Source organism: Macaca nemestrina, chromosome 14 (genome assembly GCF_043159975.1).
Source record: "Macaca nemestrina isolate mMacNem1 chromosome 14, mMacNem.hap1, whole genome shotgun sequence".
Lineage (NCBI taxonomy): Eukaryota > Metazoa > Chordata > Mammalia > Primates > Cercopithecidae > Macaca > Macaca nemestrina.
The window spans coordinates 83,523,201-83,540,807 of NC_092138.1; the positions used below are offsets into that span (position 1 = coordinate 83,523,201).

At 45.1% G+C, this 17,607-nt stretch overlaps 1 protein-coding gene across 1 annotated transcript in view; it reads left to right on the top strand.

Annotated features, from left to right (window-relative positions):
- LOC105481086 (sorting nexin family member 30) overlaps window positions 1–17,607 on the top strand; it is a 124,691-nt gene that overhangs the window by 79,739 nt on the left and 27,345 nt on the right. Inside the window, exons 5-6 of the mRNA XM_011740381.3 lie at window positions 3,839–4,034; window positions 6,097–6,296. Of these exons, the coding sequence (XP_011738683.1) occupies window positions 3,839–4,034; window positions 6,097–6,296 (396 nt within the window). The remainder of the gene's footprint in view (window positions 1–3,838; window positions 4,035–6,096; window positions 6,297–17,607) is intronic.

Sequence of the window (17,607 nt, forward strand, 5' to 3'; positions counted from 1 at the left end):
TTCAGTACCACTTGCTGAACAAAATGTGCTAAACAGCCTTATCTTTTCTTTAAAATTTTAAAAAATTGTGATAAAATACACATAACATTTACCATCCTAACGATTTCTAAGTGTACAGTTCAGTAGTGTTAAGTATATTTAAATTAGTTATGCAGCTCATCTTCAGAACGTTTGCGTCCTGCAGATCTGAAACTCTGTGCCCATTAAATGTCAGCAGCCTATTCCCCCTCTTCCAGCTGCCTCATTTTTTCCTTTAACATACCTTGAATAACTTGATCTTGTTCTTAGATGAGCCACTTACATGTTCTACCTTAGGGAATGCAGAGACGCTCTTCCTTTTCCTTGTGATGACATGAGCTTATCAACCAATTAGAAGTGTCCTTAAGAAGAAGCCAATAAGGCTGTGTGTAGTGACTCATGTCTGTAACACCCAGCACTTTGGGAGGCCAAAGCAGGTAGATCACCTGAGCTCAGGAGTTCATGTCCAGCCTGGGCAACATGGTGAGACCCCATCTCTATATATTAAAAAGCAGCAGCAGCAGCAGCCAGTAATGCTGGGAGAAATGGGGACGCTCAATAGCAACTATATACAAGTCAATATTTTCATCTTTGGCAGAGTGGGTACAGCAATCAGATAGATACTACTAAATAACTTTATTCAACATGTAAATTAACTTGGTTAACTGGGACACCCTTTCACAGCTCTACTCGAAGCGGAGCCTGTGCAGTCCAGTGAGCCCATTTGACTCTAGTCCCACTCATAAAAATGCTGTCTGCAGAGGTAATTCCAAGGACTCTGAGGCTTCAGTTATAGTCTTGTGAAGGCCTCGAGCCTTTGAGGATGTTTCTTGTCTAGAATGTGGGAGGACAGGATGGAATCTCTAGACCTACTTGGCCATCCTTGTCTTGGTTTATTCCCTAAAGAGACTTGCGTTTTCTAAAGAGGGTGCATCTGCATGAGTGTTCACAGCAGCATTGTTAGTAGCGCCACAAAGCTGTAAACCATTCACACGATCATGCACATGTTCACAGGCAGGAGAGTAGGTGGACAGTTATAATATATATATATTGTATATATTATATATAATATATATGGACAGTTATATATAAACCTATATATATATACACATTGAAACCTCAATAGGAAAGGGTGGGTCAAGAGCAAAAATGAAGGCCTGAAGAAGGAAGTGAATTCAAAAGGAGCCTACACTCAGATACTATAGAGACCTTAGCCTGAAATTGTACATCAAATACAGTCAGTTATATAGTGAACACTCTCTCAGGCAGCCTGACTCTGAAGGGAAGGAGAGAGGTGGAGAGAAACTAGAGGAGATTGCTGCTGTTTTTAAGATGGGTTGACCGGGCGCAGTGGCTCACGCCTGTAATCCCAGCACTTTGGGAGGCCGAGACGGACAGATCACGAGGTCAGGAGATGGAGACCATCCTGGCTAACACAGTGAAACCCCGTCTGTAGTAAAAAATACAAAAAACTAGCCGGGCGAGGTGGCGGGCGCCTGTAGTCCCAGCTACTCGGGAGGCTGAGGCAGGAGAATGGCGTAAACCTGGGAGGCGGAGCTTGTAGTGAACTGAGATCCAACCACTGCATTCCAGCCTGGGCGACAGAGCGAGACTCCGTCTAAAGAAAAAAAAAAAAGATGGGTCAGCCTTGGGTGTATTTTACATGCTGAGGGATTAGAAGTTGAGGATACAGACAGGAGAGGGGATCATTGGTAGGGCAAGCCCCTTGTTTTGGGGAAGGTCACAGAAGAAGACTTCTGTCACCAAATTGCAGGGTGGGGGTGGGAGCAGATTTTTCCCAAACACCAAGCAGCAATTGCCAGCTGGATGTCCACCAGTTTAATTCACACATTATTTACCTGGACATAGCATCAGATCCCACAGACTGGGGACTCAGTCCCCAAGACTGAGAGCTTCCAGATGTCAGACATTAAGTTCAAGCCTCAAAAACTTCTGACCAGCCAGCTTCAAGTTGGGCTTCCCGTGACCCCTTCTTCGGGTTCCATTAATTTGCTGGAGCAGTTCACAGAACTCAGAGAAACACATTTACCAGCTTACTATAAAGGATATCACAAAGGATACAGATGAAGATTGGCATTGGGCGAGGCGTGGGGGAAGGGACGTGGAGCTTCCATGCCCTCCCTGGGTGTACCACCCTTCAGGAAACTCCAAACATTCAGCTCTCCAGAAGTTCTCTGAACCCAGCTCTCTTGGGTTTTTGTGGAAGCTTCGTGACAGCAGCATTCCATCCTCCAGGGTGCGGAGAGGGACCCTGTCTGGAATGAGGGCCTTATGACCCATAGTCAGAAAGCCTGGGGAAGAGTCGAGTGCTGCCTTGGGGCAGGTGAAAGGAGGGCAGGAGAAGGTCAGAGAGATTCTGTTTCCTGAGGCTTAACACACCCAACATTAGAGTGAAAAGACTGGAACAAGGGCTGTGGAGGTTATAAGCCAGGAACTGTGGACAAAAACCTATATATATATACACACACTGAAACCTCAATAGGAAAGGGTGGGTCAAGAGCAAAAATGAAGGCCTGAAAAAGGAAACGAAGAAGGAAGTGAATTCAAAAGGAGCCTACACTCAGATACTATAGAGACCTTAGCCTGAAATTGTACATCAAATGCGGAGGGACTGTCGGGCCATGTTAGCCGTGAATTCCGCGTCCCCTGCTCTATCCTCTGCATCAGGCCACGTCACCAGAAAGCTGTCCTTGTTCTGGGTTCCTTTATCTCCCTCTAGTCATCCCCTTCTAAGTCTGGGAATTAACATTCTGTTTGTATTGAGGGTGGATATGAGGAACAGACACCTGTACCTTCTGTAAAACCATTTTGGAAGCTACCCTTTCAGTAGCTGACACAGGACAACCTGAAGATGGTATAGATTCCTCTTAGGGTTTGATGATAGGAGGAAGCTTGTTTTATCAGGCAGGCTAAAAGGTTTTTTTTTTTTTTTTCCTTTTTTGAGGCAGTCTTGCTTGGTTGCCCAGGCTGGAGTGTGGTGGCACGATCTCAACTCACTGCAACCTCCGCCTTCCAGGTTCAAGTGATTCTCATGCCTCAGCCTCCTGAGTAGCTGGGACTACAGGTGCACGCCACCACGCCCAGCTAATTTTTTTTTGTACTTTTAGTAGAGACGAGGTTTCACCATGTTGGCCAGGCTGGCCTTGGACTCCTGACCTCAAGTGATCTGCCCACCTTAGCCTCCCAAAGTACTGGGATTACAGGCATGAGCCACCGTGCCTATATTTAGATACAATGGGTTATGAAACTCAGCATATTTCCAGTTTTGCCTTCAAGAAATCCAGGGTTAAAATATTTTGCTGTTTACAGCATCCATCCTAGGCCTGAGTTTTCTAGAAATGTTTTTCTGTCACTGTTTCCTGCTTTCCACCCTTTACTCCCTTTATATGGCTTTAGTTGGGGTATAAATAAATGAGTGATGGATCTCAGAACCTCTGCTCTTCAGTTTTGCTCCTAAAGACAACATAGGGTACTTTGTATGGGATAAACAGATACTTTAAAAACATTATGTTAGAAACAGCGTTGTGTTTAAAGGGCAGCGTGCTCCGGTGAGTGAATTTAAGGATTGGAGTTCAGCTCTGCTGAAAGGGATCTAGGTGTCAACCCACAGGAGCCTGAGTCTGGTGGTTATGACGTCCTGTCCAGGGTCCGCGTGTGAATGTGATTAGGGCCTCTAACTCAGCTCCTTGTTTCCCGAGTCCTCCATTTCCAAACTGAAGCTGCTTTTAGAAGCTGTTTTATTTAGTCCTGCCCATGTGAGTGAGTGAGTGCTTTGAGCTTATTCACATATCATCCTCAGGACCTGAACGCCTACAAGAAGCAAGGGATAGCATTGCTGACCAGAATGGGCGAGTCAGTCAAGCACGTCACTGGCGGCTACAAGCTGAGGACTCGGCCGCTTGAGTTTGCCGCCATAGGTGACTACTTAGATATGTTTGCACTCAAACTGGGAACCATTGATCGAATAGCCCAGCGGATCATCAAAGAAGAAATAGGTGAGCTGTCTGTTGAGGTCTTGATTATGCCCTGCAACCACATTGGCAGAAATGCCATTCATGTGTACTACAGAGAATCAAACTGCAAAATGCTAGAGTGACAGAACTAGGCCATCTTTTGCTTATCAAAAAAATACAAGGAGGGGAGGAGTTAGGTGTGACTGGAATGTCACTTTGCACCCCATCCTTTGTCCTACCATGTCAGCCTTGTGTTTGCTTTTCCCATGGCCAGCACTGCTAATTCGCCAGGTGTTTCCTCTTTTATGCTCTCTTAACTTTAGTTTTAAAAGTGGAGACATAGACTCAACTGCCCTTCATCCATAGGGAACAGTAATTTAATAAACAAACTTAGATACATTTTCTGGCAGAAAGATGATTCAAAAGGACAGCATGGGGACCTATGTTTGCCAAAGTTACGACCCTGATGAATCTTCAGACTTGTGACTGACTCACCCACTCCATCCCGTTCATTTTAAAACCACTCCTCCTGCATGGGGCAGTTGCCGGGGCCTGTATTGATCCTTCCTAGTTTTTGCCTCCACTTCCTTCCCACCCCTCTCAGGGCCACCTGCTTTGCCGCATCCCAGATTGTTGGGATCTTTTGTCTCCTTACATACGTGTGGGGTGGACAGACATGAACAGTGTAAATGATCGCACTGGCATGGGAAGCACGCTGAGAAGGATTCCCCAGCAGTTGCCATTCACTGGTTGCTAAGCCATGATGAAATGGCAAGACTCCTGGTGACAAGTGATGAGCCAGGTTTTCTTTATGGGGGACAAAATAAATCAACATTTTTTTCCCTCATTTCTTGTACTTGTTCCCTCTACTTGATCCACTGATGATACCATGTGGGGCCCATAGGTTTTGGAGATAGCTTTGGATACCATCCACACCTAAGGATCGTGTGGAGTAAATTCTGATGGGATCCAAGGGGCTGAGGTGACCACCGAGTGAGAGTGAGTCTGCCAGTAAGACCACATCTCTTGTATCAAAACATTTCCTAAAATGCCATTGTGTATCCATTGTGACTGATATTTTTTTAACCTTTAAAAACATCTCCCTAAACCTATATGAAACTCTGCCTCCGTTGCCTGTTAAAATACTGCTTCGCAGCTGATGCGGTGGCTCCCGCCTGTAATCCCAGCACTTTGGGAGGCCGAGGCAGGCGAATCATAAGGTCAGGAGATCGAGACCATTCTGGCTAACGCAGTGAAACCCCGTCTCTACTAAAAAAATACAAAAAATTAGCTGGGCATGGTGGCAGGTGCCTGTAGTCCCAGCTACTCGGGAGGCTGAGGTAGGAGAATGGCGTGAACCCAGGAGGCGGAGCTTGCAGTGAGCCAAGATCACGCCACTGCACTCCAGCCTGGGCGACAGAGCGAGACTCCGTCTAAAAAAAAAAAAAAAATTGCTTCACAGTATGCGTAGGCGAGTGGTTATTTTCTTTTGTTCGTTTGTTTGTTTTTTTTTTGACGGAGTCTCACCGTGTTGCCCAGGCTGGAGTGCAGTAGAGCAATCTTGGTTCACTGCAACCTCTGCCTCCTGGGTTCAAGCAATTCTCCTGCTTCAGCCTCCAGAGTAGTTGGGATTACAGGTGTGTGCCGCCATGTCTGGCTAATATTTTTTTGTATTTTTAGTAGAGATGGGGTTTCACCGTGTTAGCAGGATGGTCTCGATCTCCTGACCTTGTGATCCACCCACATCAGCCTCCCAAAGTGCTGGGATTACAGGCGTGAGCCACCGCGCCTGGCCGGCGTATGGTTATTTTTGAAGATGTTTGGTGGATGTGGCTGCTACTGCTTTTCCCCATAAGGCCCATTATCCAGCGACATGGCATTCCCATCCATGGGATGGAATGGATTGATGTAACATGAGCTGTCAGAGTTTTAAGCAGTTGTGCTAGAAACAGTGTTGTGTTTAAAGAAGAGTGGGATCAGGTGAATGAATGGCCAAAGAAACACATGTTCATATAGAGAGCTCTTGGCTGTGGTGATTACTGAGTTAGTAATAGCAGCGACTGCTACCCAGCCAGATTTTAATTGGTTTCTCTTCCCCATTCAGAGTATCTTGTGGAGCTGAGAGAATACGGGCCTGTATACTCCACATGGAGCGCCTTGGAGGGTGAGCTGGCTGAACCCCTGGAGGGTGTATCAGCTTGCATTGGGAACTGCTCTACAGCCTTAGAAGAGCTGACAGATGACATGACAGAAGATTTCCTACCTGTGCTCAGGGAATATATTTTATACTCTGACTCCATGAAGGTAAGCTGGCTTGCTTCTTGTGTATTTGGATGCTTTCTTTGTAATAGCAGTTATCAGAAAGTAATGGATTATTGCCTGTTTGCATGTGATATAAGTTTCCTTCTTCCTGGGTGGGCAGGATCAGACATGTGGACTGACATCATGGACATATAAATGGAACACATGGTTAACCAAGTACGTGAATTAAACAAACAGTTTGGGAAGAAATTCTTACTAGTTTCTCTGAGAGTTCAAGAAGATATAATGTTTGTGAAACAAGAACAAGGATGCCATGGAACAGTAATAGATAATTAGAGCTCTTGGAAGTTAAAACATGATTGCTGAAATAAAACTGAATAATAAAGTTGGAAGGTGAAGTTGAAGAAATCTTAAAGTAAGACAAAACAAAAGTAGTTGGAAAGTAGAACAGAAATGCAAAAGTACTGAAAATGTGAAAAGAAAAGAGACATAGGGGATTAATCCCAAAGGTTCAGCATCTGACTGATAAGAGTTCTTGAGAGAACAGGGAAGACTGAGGGAAGGAAATTGTAAAAGAAATAATACAAGAAAATCCCTCAAAGCCGAAGACATAAATCGTCTGATTAAAAGGACATGATAATTGCCCAGCAAAAGGATTGAAAAGATCACCAACCCAAAGCATGTTATTGTGGAATTTTAGAACAAAAGTGATAAGAATTTGAAAGCTTTTTAAAATACAGGGAGGGGCAGATGATATATAAAAGGAACAAGAGTGAGAATGGCTTTGGTCTAGCAGTGGTGAACGAGAAGAGGAACTATGAGGACAAAAAAAACTTTGGCCTCAAATTCTGTATGCAGAATGCGGAGCGTAGTGCGGGAGGAAATGTGCCAGTGCCCACACCGGAAACTTCCCCAGTCTGCACATAGACTGGCTGGAGAACATCGCTTCAGGAGACTCCAACGATAGTGGCACTGATTAGTGAAAGGCTCAGTCTTCATGACCAATAGAAAAAGATACGTGGCTCAGTGTTGAACAAGCCCACCTCTAAATAGCACCCTCCTACTTCCTAAAGGAGATCTGTAGATGATTAATCCGTCTTTGGAGCAGGTCTAGGGCATCCCATGAGGAAAGACCCAAAGTAGGGACTGACCTGAATTCCAGAGAGCATCCTGTCAGTCAACATTGGGTTGTAAAAATGTAAAACCAGAAAGATCATAGATCCGTGAAAACATTGTACAGCTTGAGAAGAGGAATAAAAAATAATGAATCAACTTGTTATAAAAACAAACTATGATGGAAAACTTTAAGTACTTGCCAAAGGACAGAGAATAGTAACAAACTGCCACATACCCATTCTCCTTGTTCCATCTTGTCCCATCAGGTGTGAAGGGTTGATATGTACTAAACTGTGGACAGTGGAAAAGGGAGCCTCTGGTGAATCCCATTCTCATGTGTGCACTATAAAATTGCTAATAAAACACTTTCAAAGAGAGGATTGAATTTGGATCTCTCAGTGACCAGGGAAATGGTATGAATTTCCTTATCTATAAGTTGGAAATGATGGCAGTGATAGGATAAAGTCAGATGTGAGATCATTAGCCTGAGACCACTAGTTGGAAATTATTGGAACTGAGGCTGTAAACCAAAACTTCTGGCTGTGAATTTGCAGCTCATTCTCCTGTATCACATTGACTTTTGTTTAAAAAAAATTGGGATATACATATTGAATTTTTGATCCTATGGCCGAAACAAGTATAGAAAGCCATCTTGACTTCCTTAAAATGAACCAGAATATTTCACTTATCGAGTTAATGGTATCTGTTCTTTTTTTTTGAGATGGAGTCTCACTCTGTCACCAGGCTGGAGTACAATGGTGTGATCTCGGCTCACTGCAACCACCTCCTCCTGGGTTCGGGTGATTCTCGTGCCTCAGCCTCCCGAGTAGCTGGAATTACAGGCACCCACCACCACACGCAGCTAATTTTTGTATTTTTAGTAGAGACAGGGTTTCCCCATGTTGGCCAGGAGGAACTTGATCTCCTGACCTCATGATCCGTCCTCCGCCTTGGCCTCCCAAAGTGTTGGGATTACAGGCGTGAGCCACCGCACCTGTCCAGTATCTGTTCTTATAAACAAAAATAAGTTTTTACAATTCCTGGAGTGTCCCTGGATTTGTCTCTTACATATACACACCCTTCATCAAATACTCTCTTAACTTTGCCAGATGAGAAATCCAGTGCATACACAGCTCTGGGATACTATAGTACAGATTACTCTGTTTTTGCCTGTGGCAAGTATATTAGTACTTAGTATATATTTGTATTTGAAGCACAATTTAAAAATGTCATATAGCAAGGATTTATCTGGCATCTATAAAACATTATTACACTGGGAGACATAAGCTTGTGTAATTTAAGTTAGATATCAAATAAACATTTGTTTGCTCACTCTTTACCCCCCATGTGTGGGGCATATGTATTGAGTTTCTCGTTTACTGAGCCTGAAAAATCAGGTCAATCAGGCTGAGCGAATGGGATTAATTGTACACAGTCTTGTCTGGGGAAGGGCATGGAAAAGAGGAAGTGTGGACTGGCAGTCTCTGAAACCCAAGCTCTATCCCTGATAGTAGCTGGGCTGAGTCCAGTTAATAAGAAACAGGGCCACCTGCTCCTCCTCTTTTCACCAGGAAAGCGTCTCTGTGGAGTGCCCTGGCCTTGGCAGGAGTGACTGGATGGCCAAACGAAGACTGTGTCTAGAATTGTCGGGGTCTGTGTGGCTGGTACTGAAGACACCAGGAGAATGATAGGTGTCTTAAGTGGCTTTCCCCACCTTTTCACATTGCTGCTCTTTAAGAATTTTTAAGTATATTTTCTTTTTCCGAGAGAGTCATATAGTTCCATTTCCAAAGTGGCTTTCTGACTTTTGAAACATAAGCAGGGCAGACTTTGCGGTGCAGTATGGAAACTAAACATGGAGCAGAGGACTTGCCATAGGCCTGGCTGTGGCCTGTTCTTTTTATTTTTGGAGATGGAGTCTTGCTCTATCACCCAGGCTGGAGTGCAGTGGCACGATCTTGGCTCACTGCAACCTCCACCTCCTGGGTTCAAGCGATTCTTCTGCCTCAGGCTCACGAGTACCTGGGATTACAGGTGCATGCCACCACGCCCAGCTAATTTTTGTATTTTTAGTGGAGATGGGATTTTACCATGTTGGCCAGGCTGGTCTCAAACTCTTGACCTCAAGTGATCTGCCCGCCCTGGCCTCCCAAAGTGCTGGGATTACAGGCCTGAGCCCCCACATCAGGCCTGTGGCCCATTCTTCATCAGCTGCTGAATGGTCCTCAGAGCTGAGAAAGTCCTAGGTTGGTTTTGGTGAGGAGTTACTGGTGTGGTGAGGTTCTGTCAGTCTATCTTCATCATGGCCTTGAGGGAACCTAATGGTGAATGTTTGTCTTCATCATTTGGAGGTAGTGGTCTGTGCCTTAGGAATTTGACATGGTGGAGGGCTGGTCCATCCCTGGATGGGAAAATGCCAGGGCTCATCTAAGTCCTGTCCTGGTGGGGCTGTGGTTGGGGTTCCTCTCTGAGTTCGAAAGGGCGTTTAGGATCATCTGTTTCATTTGCTCATGGTTGACACGAAGAAACAGACCCTTGTGGGTAAATCTTTCTCTGTTGCATGGCCACAGGACTATACTCCTTAGTGACCAATCAGCTTGTAGCTGTGTGTTTACTACTTGCCAAGAGGCAAACTGGGTGACTTCAGGCTTTTCAAGCCTGGCCTCTAGTTGTATCTCTTTCAGGACAGTTGTGGCTAGGTATGTTCTGTTCCCTTTGGAGGCAGAGAGCATAGAAAAATCGGGTCATTATCAAGGCACTCAGAACAAATGGAACAATGTGAGTTTAAGCCGTGAACAATGAGAACAGCTTGTACTGGAAAGACAGTTGAAGGCATGTGTCACAAGGTTATGTGTGTGGGGGACAGGAGGGTACAAAGGTTAGTTACCCTTAAGCCCAGACTCGAGTTAAATACCTTGCAGACATCCACAGGTGAGCCCTTATATAGGATTTCACATTCTGTAAACTGTGTGTATGTAAAATGAAATTAGGGTAGCGATGGACTGAAAGAGACCCTTTTGAAGTCCTCACCACTTTTCTGGCAGTGCCTTTTGAGTATTAGCGTTGTCATGACCAGGCCAAGTGTTGGAGAAGCTTTATTCATGAAGATTTGGGCAGGACCATCTTATTTCCCACACTGCCTTATCCATAGAAGGTGGTCAGCAAGTACGTAATCGAATTGGACAATTTGGTAAATTTGCAACACTTACAAATATACAATGATTGCACATTGTACATCTTATTTTTAAGAGATTTATGTCAATGCGCATGCTTATCTCAGGGGTCTTGGTGAATGATTGGGGTGGGATGAGGGTCTGAAGTAAGAGTGGATGAAGAAGGCTGTGGCTGGAGACTTGGATGACATATGGGAATGAGCTGTGCAAGGGTCAGAGGATGGAGCATTTTAGGTAGAGGGGAGCAGCCAGTGCAAAGGTCTGAAAGCTGAAATGAGCTCAGAGTCTTTGCAGATCAGAAAAGCTGGTGTGAGTGGAGCCCGGTGAGCAAAGGAGTAAGTGGTAAGCGGTGAGGTCAAAGAGAGGTAGGAGTCTGGTCCTGCAGTGGCATTTTTTTTTTTTTTTTTTTTTTGAGACAGAGTCTCACTCTGTTGCCCAGGCTGGAGTGCGGTTGCGTGATCTCGGCTCACTGCAACCTCCGTCTCCTGGTTCAAGCATTTCTCCTGCCTTAGCCTCCTGAGTAGCTGGGATTACAGGTGCACGCCACGACACCCGGCTAATTTTTTGTATTTTTAGTAGAGACAGAGGTTTCACCATGTTGGTCAGGCTGGTCTCGAACTTCTGACCTCGTGATCCACCCATCTTGGCCTCCCAAATGCAGTAGCATCTTAAAGACCAACTTAAAGGCTAGCAAGAGTCTGGACTTTATTCTAAGGACTAGAAGGGAAGCCATTTAGTTTTATGCAGGGAGATGACAGGATGTGATTTTTACTTTTAGAAGACAACTGGTGCTACAGTATGGAGAATAGATTGTAGAGGATGAGAGTGGTGGTTGGGAAGGCCATTGAGAAGGCTGTCACAGGGAGCCACGGGCAGAAAACTAGGTGGTGGAGCCTGGACTGCAGTGGTAGAGACGTAGGTGGATTTGGGGTATATTTTGGATGACAGGCCAATGGCACTTGCTGCTGTAGTGATGCAAAATAAGAAAGGAATTGGGGTTTTTGGCTTTAGCAGCTGGGTGGATGGCAGTACTGTTTATTGGGACGGGGAGGATCCAGGGAGGAACAGGTTGGAGCAGTTGGGAGTCCACTGTTTTGGGCATGTGGAGTTCAGAATGCCCCCTAATCATTAAAGTGGAGATGTCATGGCAGTTGGTTATGAGTTAGTCCAGAATGGGAATAGAAATTTGGGAGTCATTAGTGTATGAATGGTGTTTAAATCTCTGAGACCGATGGAGATCATATGAGGAGATGTGATTGAGGTGCGTAGAGTGTCAAGGCCTGCGCCTGTGGCGTGGTAATATTTATTGGTCTGTCATCTTAAGAGGAAAGAACAAGTAGCAAAGGAGCCCACGAAGGAAGGGTTGGTATGGCAGGAGGGAAGAAGTAGAGGATTGCCTCCATGAAGCCAAGATAAATGTTTTAAGAAGCAGCAAAATATATCTGTTGGATTTAATAATATGGACATTGTTTGTAATCAAGATTACAAGTGTGAGATGTGGATGCAGAAGTTTTGGTTTAAAGACAAAGTTTGTCTTCCAGTTGGAGATAACTTGGACAACATTCCGGGGTAGTCCTTTTCCAAAGCCGGTTTAAATTGTCAGGTTTCTTCAGCCTCCCCACCTCTTCCCCACAGGGCCACAAGGTGGCGCTAATGAGTCAAGCTCCGGGAACGCGACCAGTTGGTGCTGTAGGTTGGCCATTTCCGGTGCCTTTCCAAAACCGAAATGAAGATCTGAAGATTGAGTTGTCAGGGAAAAAATGTCCCCTTTCCTGAACAAAAGAGATTATACAGAGTGGCCAATTTCTTGCAGCTAAAATAATGTGAAGAAGCAGGATGTGAAATATACATGATTTCAAAGGATTTAGAAAAATATTAAAATGAAAACTTGAGATTCCCAGTAATGGCAGACTGAATACACATTTAAACTTCACCAAAATGACACTAAAAGGATTTTGAAAAAAAGTCACAAGCCCACAGACAAGAGCAACAGGCAAGGAGGCAGTAGCAGTACAATTTTGGTAAGTACTAAATGACTCAAGCTGATTTTGAAACCGACAGTGGGGGAAAAAACTGAGAAGTCACCTGGTTTACACCGTGGAACCCTCCAAAAAGGTCAAGAGTTGGCAGCACCACGCCCCTCTGGGACTGAGGTAGAGCTGAAGAGAAGAATAAATCTAGAGTCTGTTTAAGAATCCTAGCTTCCGGCTGGGCGCGGTGGCTCAAGCCTGTAATCCCAGCACTTTGGGAGGCCGAGACGGGTGGATCATGAGGTCAGGAGATCGAGACCATCCTGGCTAACACGGTGAAACCCCCTCTCTACTAAAAAATACAAAAAAAAAAAAAAAAAAAAAACGAGCCGGGCGAGGTGGTGGGCACCTGTAGTCCCAGCTACTCGGGAGGCTAAGGCAGGAGAATGGCGTAAACCCGGGAGGCGGAGCTTGCAGTGAGCTGAGTTCCGGCCACTGCACTCCAGCTTGGGCGACAGAGCGAGACTCTGTCTCAAAAAAAAAAAAAAAAAAAAAAAAAAAAAAAAAGAATCCTAGCTTCCGATCCTCTCCTCTCTGCTCACGCAGGGGCCACTTCCTTCTCCACTTTGGCAGAACTGGGGGTTGATTCTCTGGAGGGGGCCTCTCTGGACCAAGAGACTCTAGGCACACTTGAGGGTGTTCAGTGATGTTGGGACTATTCTCCTGCTTGGCTCTCAGCCTTAGATCTTCCATGCAAGGAGGAAAAGAGCCTTTTCTAGAAAATCTGGATGGGCCAAGAGAAGTGACCCACAGATACGGATATTGGCTGGCGGTGGAGAGCCAGGGTGGTTCCTCAGTGAAAGGACCCAGCGGAGTCTCCTGTGGAGAATGTCAGCAAGCCCTCTGTGCAGAGAGCTTTCAATCCGTTTCCATGGAGTTTCCCTCTTGGATGGGTGGACAGATAAGGGTCACCAGATATGTAAGGGAAGATTTGAATATGAATATCAGAAGTAAAAACAAAGAAGAAAAAGCCTACTGAATGAAACACTGATGGAGAAGAACATTTCCACACAAAACAATTGTTAATATTTTCCAAAAGAGAAGATATCACAGCCATAAAACAATAATTTTTAAAAATTCAGAGAACAAAGAGCTCTTGGAAATTAAAACCATGATAGGAATACAAAAATTAATAGAAGAGTTAGAAGAAAAAGTTAAGAATGTCACATATGAAAAAAACCAAAAGAGAATTGGAGGAAAAAATATGAAAATTAGAGGATTAGACCATCTGAATAACAAGCGTGCAGGCAGAGAAACAGAAATGGGAAGTATCAAAGAAGCCATTCAAGGAAAAAGACCAGAAGGGAAGAAATAATGTATCACTGGTTGTTCTGCCTGATGAGATTATGTATGACTTCTCCCCCTCCTTTAAATTTTCCAAATTGTATGTAAAAATATCTCTTTAAAATGAGGGGGTAGTGTGTGGTTTCAGTATTACCAACATTGCCCCAGGACATCTAAATCACAGGTGGTCCTGGTTTCCATAGAATGAGTGTGTGAAAGGAGCATGTTGAAAGGGGTAACCTCAACTCAGTCATTTAACCGGAGCTGGTGCTATCACTAGGACCAAATCAGACTCATTTTCCTGCCTGCAGGAAAGTGCCCTTCTAGAGGGCTGCCCTAAGCCGCAGGACTATGTGGGTATTTTATTTTTATTCTCATTTGTTCTTTGTTAGTGAACACCCATTACTCTACATGAATTCCACTTGGGTCTTGGGTCGTCAGCCCTGGCCTTCAAGAATATGAACCACCCATCCTGCTGTTCTCTACCGGGGGCTGAGCTGTTCCTGCTGCTTTGGTATCCTCTTCCAGCCTTGCATCCTAGCGTCCCTCTTCCACAAAGCTTTGAAGCTGAAAAACTTGGTGGGCTTGAAGAGGCTTTTTGGTAGCTGCTGACCTTTGGCGCTGGGGCTCTTTTTCTGCCTTTCCCCCTCCCATAGTTTGTGAGCCCACAGCCTTGGCAGAGGAAGACATGTGCAAGAGTCTGGGGGTGGGGAAGGGACGCTGCGCTTTCCTGTAGATACTGACCACTGTGGTCTTTCTTGGGACAAATCCAGTGCAGATGTTGAAAGCCAAACCACAGAATGCATCTGTCATCCAACTCTTCTAAGCATTTTGTCTTTGTAGATAAAGGCTGTTTGATTAATATTTCATGGATGACGTAACTATAGACCTCTTAATGACTGTTATTAATTTGTTACAAACATTTGGATGACAGATGTCATCTATGGGATGTTTCTATTGTTTAGCCTTTTTATTATAGAAAAATTCAAACATATCACAAAATAGAGTGAAAGCAATAAACCCACATCTATCCCAGCCATCCCATGTGGATCCCAGCCATCCTGCGCGGATCCCAGCCAGCATCAGCAGTCGCCCACTCGTGACTCATCTGGTTCTGTCTCTCTCTAACGCTGCTCCCAACTCCCACCCCGTGGTTTAATTTAACACAAATCCTGAAATCATATTATTTCATACAGAAACATTTAGTACGTATCTCTAAAATACAAGCATTTTTTTTTAAGGACTACCTAATTATGTTTAAATATCCAGTTAGTGTTCAGATTTCCCAGTTTGTCTCAGAGACAGTTTCTGTTTATTTTTCCAAATTGAGATCCAGACAGGATCTATACATTGATTGGTATGTTTCTTAAATATTAAAAAATCCTTCTTTGTCCATTTATTTTTCCTTGTAATTTATTTGTTAAAGAGTCATTTGTCAGCCGGGCGCGGTGGCTCAAGCCTGTAATCCTAGCACTTTGGGAGGCCAAGACGGGCAGATCACGAGGTCAGGAGATCGAGACCATCCTGGCTAACACAGTGAAACCCCGTCTCTACTAAAAATACAAAAAAAAAAAAAAAAATTAGCCGGGCGTGGTGGCGGGGGAGGGGGGAACCTGTAGTCCCAGCTACTGGGGAGGCTGAGGTAGGAGAATGGCGGGAACCCAGGAGGCGGAGCTTGCAGTGAGCCGAGATTGCTCCACTGCACTCCAGCCTGGGCGACAGAGAGAGACTCCGTCTCAAAAAAAAGAAAAAGTCATTTGTCTTCTCTTCACTGGAAAATAGAGATAGTAAAGTTCCAGATTATTAGGACCACTTGAAATCGCAACAAAATGTTCTAATGTTTTAAAAAAATAAGTGTCCGAGAGGAATTTATTCCATGTCTCTAATTAAAAGTCACCTTGTGAGCGTGAGGCCTTCCTTGGGCACCCTATGTACAATTTTGCCTTCCCCAAACCCTTGGTACTTACCTTCCATTCCTGTTTTATTTTTCCTCCTAATACCCAGAGCTACCTACTGTATATTTTACTTGCTTCTTGTCTGCCTCTCCTCTAGAATATAAGCTCCACATGGTTTTGTGATTTGTTCTCTGCTCTATCCCCATCCCTGGCTAGATGAATGAAGATGTATGAAGGCAGGGCAGAAGCAGCGTAGGGATGGGTGTGTAGAGGAGGGCAGGTGGCGTGAAGCGTGAGGAGGAAATTCTCACTGTGCCCTTCGCCTTTTTGATGTGTCATATCCATGGGATGCCGATCCCTGTAAAGTTCCGTGAGAAGTTCAGATGATGACTCTTTTCTGCTTGTCATTCAAGGATGGAGGGGCCTCTCTGCAGACGCTGGCTTGGTCTCTTGGCCTCTTTACCCCACTGCCAGCTTGGGCCTCATCTCAGAGCCACAGGCTGGTTTGACCAATTTTATCAATAGAGACTGGGCTGGGGACCCATCATCTCAGAACATCACCAACAGCGTGCAAAGGTGTCCCAGTGAGGGTGGTGGTCGTCAGCAGTTTGTCTTGATTCAGAACACATTGTCCAACCTTTAGCGTGGCTGGATCGTGGGCCAGCTGCGAAGCCACATACTGGAAACAGCCTGAATGAGCCACTGCTGTGCCATGAGCCAGGTGTGGCCTTGAACAGGGCCTGCCACCGTCCCTTGGTCTCCTCATCTGTAGAAAAGGGATGATGCGCGTTCGCCTCTGCAGGGTTGCTGGGAGCCTTTTGCGCTGTCCGGCGATGCAGGGCTGTTAGGGTGGATCCTCCAGTCAGCCTGCGCGAGAGGGCAGCATTCTGGCCACGCTGGAAAACACTGAGAGACAGAGACCCTGCCTCTCCTGTGGGCCAGGGCAAGCCCAGGCTAACTGGATGACATAAATCTATAAAGTAAAAAAAAAAAAAAAGTACTTTGTGGACTTCATATAACCCCCAAAAAAAATTCTAAATCTATTGGTCTGGTACCATCAGTAGTAAAAATCCTACTGGGGCGGGATATGGCTGGATCTACAGACTCCCTCATCTGTTTTGGGCATGGGGAGAGGAGACGCTTTTGGACTATTGTAGCTGAGTGGGGTTGATGCATCTCCCCCCAACCCCTCACAGTCCCAGGGGTCTTGCAACCCCAGCAGTGCCCCCAGGAACCCCCAGGCTGTGCTGGCATTGTCTTAGGAGGTTCTTGCCACACTGACGGAGTGTGTGTCTCTGGGACAACTCTTGCTCTTTCCTGGAAGCGCTAGTCTGGATATGTGGTACTGGATGTTTTTTCCAGTAAGGTGCTAGGCGTCCTGTGAAGGGAAGTGCACACCAGTGGTAAGCAGCCTGCACAGCCCCCACCCTGCCGTTCCATTGCACCTTGGGGAACCACATTTGCACGTCCATAGAGAAGAGGATTTTTACTACTGATGGTACCAGACCAATAGATTTAGATTATTTTTTGGGCTATATGAAGTCCACAAAGTACTTTTTTTTTTTTTTTTTTTTTTTTTACTTTATAGATTTATGTCATCCAGTATGGTAGCCACTAGCCATATGTGCTCTTTTTAAGTTTAAATTCAAAGAGTAACATGAAATAAAAATGTAAACCCAGTTCCCCAGTCCTGCTAGCTTTGTTTCATGTGCTCAGTAGGCACGAGGAGGCAGTGGTTCCTGAATTAGTGCAGGTTATAAAACATTTCCATTATAGCAGAAAGTTCCATTGAACAGCACTGTAAATATTCCTATTCAAAGATGAATGAGTGTGGGGAGGAAATGTCAGGGCACTT